At 39.7% G+C, this 5,152-nt stretch overlaps 1 protein-coding gene across 1 annotated transcript; it reads left to right on the forward strand.

The window, feature by feature from the left end:
* Nucleotides 1-741: 741 nt before the first annotated feature.
* Nucleotides 742-4,211, forward strand: gatd3l (glutamine amidotransferase class 1 domain containing 3, like). The gene is made up of 7 exons (XM_061072186.1): nt 742-858; nt 944-996; nt 1,079-1,192; nt 1,328-1,459; nt 1,551-1,643; nt 3,785-3,950; nt 4,077-4,211. Exons 1-7 carry the CDS (start codon nt 742-744, stop codon nt 4,209-4,211), a joined length of 810 nt encoding a protein of 269 aa, XP_060928169.1.
* The last annotated feature ends 941 nt before the right edge of the window (nt 4,212-5,152 follow it).

A 5,152-nucleotide genomic window follows, 5' to 3' on the forward strand; every position in this document is an offset into this window, starting at 1 on the left:
GTTTGTCATCTGTAACTTGACCCTGAATCTTTGGATTTTCTTCGGCCATGTGCAGCCTACAGGTTGAAGCTGTAGGTTTGATTTCGCAGTATATTGAGTTTGACATTTCCGTCTGACCAGGGTATTTCTGGGTTCAATGTCTAGACGTTGTAGACGCAACTTAGCATTACAGTGAGTAAGAGCCTTACAACCTAATGGACTTTACTGGGCATACAGTATGCCTTGCATTGTATACAGATGAGATGTATAGTTAGAAGCAATATCCAAAAACTAACAAATGCAGTGTTGCATGAAAGCCATTATCATTATTACATGATTATTGCAGCAATACATACAAATTTAAACTATAGTCTAACAGGCATTTTGCATTAAATTATTTAGTCCCCATTCAGGTACAATACCAAGAGTTAAATTCTAAAGGGGTCAAGATATTTCACGAGTTACAGCACTAGATGTAGAGCAACACCCTCCCAAAGCTGAAGGGTCACTGCTGCCAAATTACTTAAGTTAATCAGGTGAATAAACAAGGTATTAATAGGGAAGGGTGTTCTTGAGGGAAAAGGTCAGCGTCGTGTCTCTTCTCAGAAGATAGAGCTTACGTGGCAACGTCACTCAGCCACGCTCTGGTGATATATATACAGACTGCTACAGCAAGATCAATACTACTACCATTAAAACAGGCTCAGTGGTTAACTGTGAACTCTTGTATTCCTCCGGAAAACGTGAGACTGAAGAGAAATCATGCTGGCCACCAGGACTTTGCTCTCAAAACAGACGCTGGCTGTTATTTCTCGACAGCCTGCCTGCTTCGTTCACCAAGGTGACTATGGCAACTGGGGAAATACTAACGTGGCAGTGGTAAGTGAGAGAAGTAGAAGTATCAGTGTGGGCATCATTGTGCTTTGTGAGTCACATTTGTTCTGTGAATCACAATGTATTGCAGGTTTTCTCAGGATGTGGCTGGTGGGATGGGACTGATGTCCACGAGGGAGTGTAGTGAGTATCTGACCCAGGACAGGAATGTTGCATTTATCTTGTCGTGGTGCAGAGATGGTTAATTTACAACTCTCGTCTTCAGCACCATGTACCACCTCAGCCGCAACGGGGCTCGCTTCCAGATGTTTGCTCCAAATCAGCAGCAGATGCATGTGATTGACCACATGAAAAAGCAGCCGGCCTCCGGTGAGAACCGGTAAGATTATCAGACACTTTCAAACGGATCAGGGTCATCGAAGGGTCCACTGACTTAATTAACGCTGTATGTTACTCACCTGACATGGCTAATTACACAATGTAGTATTTATGATTATATCTTCCCTTTACGTAGGAACATGATGATGGAGGCGGCCCGCTTCAGTCATGGTCAGGGCATGATGCAAATGCAGGACCTGTCCAAGCTGGACGTGAACAGCTTTGATGCTATCATCTTCCCTGGGGGTCACGGCATCACCAAGAACCTGTGAGGCATCATTAAATATGAAGTGTCAGACATAGAGGTACAGTGCAAACTAGCACAAGGGAGCACTAATATTAAATCCTCTTTTCTTTAGATCCTCTTTTACGAAGGACGGCAAAGACTGCAAGCTGCAGACTGATGTGGAAAGGGTGCTGAAAGACTTCCACCGTTTACGCAAACCCATTGGGTATGTATCATCTGATCATCAGTCAGTCAACCAGTGCTGAAGGATCAATGCTGCAGAACTCCACGTCTGACCAACAGGGAGAAAGAAGTTCACAGTTTAAATTCAATCATGAGGCAAATTTGCAGGCTCTCATTGATTAGGGCCGCACGTTAAATCAGATTACATTAGATTACATTGGACTAGATGAAGGCGAGATTTATCCAATCCCTGTAATGGAATTGGGACACCGGAGCTGTTGAAAGGGCAAAAGTCAAACGATGAAAACTGCTTTTTACAGATGAATATAATTTTTGTATATATGTCTATACTTATATTTTTTGATAAAACTGCTGCAGACGTGGATATAAAAATACTATTTTAATGTTTCACGTGGTAAGTGCAGTGTTTCCTAGAAACTAAGTTTAACAGTGTCAAATATTCTCCCCCTAAAAACTATTATGTCAATAGTCATGACATATACATCCACGGAATATGCATTTGCATTTGAAATTATCAAAACTATATAGAACATTTACAAAATGTTCAGGAAAATAGGCAAAAAGGACAAATCTGACAACTTAATGTAGATTAAATTTGATTTAAGTCTGTGCTAAATACCTGAAGTATCGTGATGGAAGTAATTCAAGTTGGAGCTTTTGTCGTCTTTAACTTACATCAGAAAGTGTGTGTTTTTGAACTGTGTATAAAGAAATCTTTGTCCTGTAAGATGATGGAACATCTGGTGGAAGTCTGTGTCTCCCACTGTTCCCAGCAGATCCAAGAGGAAGAGCGGGGGCAGAAAAACTAGTGTTGGAGTCAGGAATATGATGTAGTGACACCAGTCAAACTAGTCCTCATGGTGAGAGCCGGACATACTGACACTAAGGAAACTCAGTGATCTGGTGGAAAGTGAATGATCCTTCATCCACTATACTGGCATGTGGGAAGTCTAACATGTAGGTGATGCAGGATTATACAGGAATTAGAGAGTGGAGTTTGAGGCTGAGGAGGAGGAAGAGGATGAGACAGCTGTCACCATGACAACACATGGTTATCTGACCTTGACCCAGCCATCATTTAAAGGATATAACCTCTGTAATTCCTCCCCATTACCTTCAATGCCTTTAAATAGTTGGAGCGGTTGAAATAATTTGATTAAGATATAGAAAATGCAATGAAAAAATAATTGAGAAAAATGACAGTAATGAAAGGCTGAGAGAAGATGAGCTAAGTGGGAGCAGCTGTTTAATGTCGGGTTCAGAATGATTATGGCTGGGATTCATGCATGACAACTTCCACTGTGGTTTTCTGTCAGCGCTGTAAATTATGTTCTGAAATTCATTCAACTAATGTTTCAAAACAAGCATCGTATAAATTTACGATGAAAGAAACAAAGGATAATAGAATAGATAATAAATCTGTCTACCCTACCCTACCATCTGCTGGTGGATGGCCACTTATCCAACTAGCGCGGAAAACATTAAAACATATTTAGAGATATTTAATATTAATGTAATATTAATATAGAAGAGATATTTACCATTTTATCCAATGTTTTGGATCCAATCTGTGTTTAATTACTGTTTTATTTAGGAGCTTATATAACAAAATGTAAATATATTGGATGCCCTTTTCTTTGTGTATTAAAAAAAAAATTATCAAGTTTTCAAATGATCTCTGACCAGTTTATCAAATTTAACTGCTGCTGGTTTCCAATCACCGACATTGCTTTGATTCATCTTCATGGAGTTTGAGTTTGTTTGCTCAGTGTTGCCGACTGATAGCACTGTGTAGGTGATGGACACCAGTGGTTGAGGAAAGTTTCAGTGTCTGGAAAATGTTTTAGAATTTCAAAATTACACAAAATGTCTCCTAATTTAAGGAGTACACTCAGAGTACCTGTCATGGCTGTAATGATTGGAAATTCTTGACAACAAACTGTCTCATATGCATCCTGGGCTCAGTGATAGTAGTTCAACATGTTCACACTCAGAAAACTTGATTTGTTCCCATGGATTTATGCTTGGAGAGCTTTTATTTTTCAGGCTTTGAATCTCTCCTTTTCGTTACCTGCAATGCAATTATTCTCACACCCTGATTAGATCTGCCTCCTGATCTCGACCTGATCACAGCCTTAACTCACCATCCTCTCCTGTTTCCAGACTGGCCAGCATGGCCCCTGTGCTGGCCTGCCGGGTGCTGCCCAGCATCGAGGTGACCCTGGGCTATGAGCGGGATGAAAACACCCGCTGGGGGAACTGGCCTCACACAAGCATGGTGCAGGCTGTGAAGAGCATGGGTGCACGCCACACTGTCCGTGAGCCATACATATCCTTTCAAAAGTCTCAGTTTAACATATGTATTAGTTAACAGCCTCTACATAGATATGTGTTCATTTTGTTATTATGCCTGTTGTGAAATAACTCCTGCTTTGACCTTAACCCTTTGTTCTACGAAGCCCATGTGGATGAGAAGAACAAAGTGGTCAGCACCCCGTCCTTCATGTGGGACACAGAGTATCACTATCACTATATATTTGATGGTATTGGAAATATGGTCAAACATGTCATGCGTATGTCAACCAAGTGAGATGTGACGACGAGCCGAGAAATCAGTAGAAGAAGTCGGTGTTGATGTACAACACACACGACTGTACTGTGATGACTTCTTACCTGCAGCAATAAAATGCTTTAGTTAACGAGCAAATGGCTTGTTGTGTTTAATTGATGGTATTATAGTAGAACATGCTATATGTATAGTGCGTAGGCCAAATGAGTCCAGATAATATTAATAATAGTAATAAAGTAAACACAGGTTTTTACGGGTTCCGCCTATGATCACCAATGACTTCGCAAGAGTACCTCAAGTAACTAAGGTAAAGCCTCTCAGTTAGCTTTCACGCATCAACTTTTCAGTTCTTATATAGATCCAATGTGAAATATGGATGTTTTGGCACTTTGACCCACATCCACTGTTGTACTTTAATATGGGATTGAACAAGGGTCACATGATCATATGGTTGGAATGACATTAAAATCAGTGGACGTTATCCAGTTCATTGTCACATGTTGCGAAAAATAAACACTATTTCTGTATGTTACATTTAGAATAAAGCAATTTATTCATTACAAACTTATCAAAATGACAAACAACCAGGTGGCAAGATATAAAAATTTGCAGTTTGTATAAAACGTCATCAGAAATGCATACTCACTCCACATGAATATTCTCATCTGGGTTATAAATTAATCTGAAACAAATGTTGAATCTTTCCTAAATACAGCAACAAAGATATTCTTTACACCTCTGTGCATCAGGCGACGTATAAAAACAGCTTTTGTCTTTTTGCAGTAGAAAAACAAATGGTTAATGGGCACACATTTTATAACAGACTTGTAATTCAAATACGGAATCAGAAGTCAAAATATTCACAGTGCTGCCGTCACATCACTGATGTGAATTGTAAACATTTTTGCATATCGTAACTCACCTAAGTAAATATACAGAAATACTTATCACATGAGCAAAAA

The sequence above is a fragment of the Limanda limanda genome, chromosome 5 (genome assembly GCF_963576545.1).
Source record: "Limanda limanda chromosome 5, fLimLim1.1, whole genome shotgun sequence".
Classification (NCBI taxonomy): Eukaryota; Metazoa; Chordata; class Actinopteri; order Pleuronectiformes; family Pleuronectidae; genus Limanda; species Limanda limanda.

Bases quoted from the DNA above. Each gene is read 5' to 3' on its own strand.
- gatd3l (XM_061072186.1), top strand. From the start codon at position 742: ATGCTGGCCACCAGGACTTTGCTCTCAAAACAGACGCTGGCTGTTATT. The intron at 997-1,078 runs GTGAGTATCTGA...TCTCGTCTTCAG, and splicing joins GATGTCCACGAGGGAGTGTA to CACCATGTACCACCTCAGCC. The intron at 1,644-3,784 runs GTATGTATCATC...TCCTGTTTCCAG, and splicing joins CGTTTACGCAAACCCATTGG to ACTGGCCAGCATGGCCCCTG.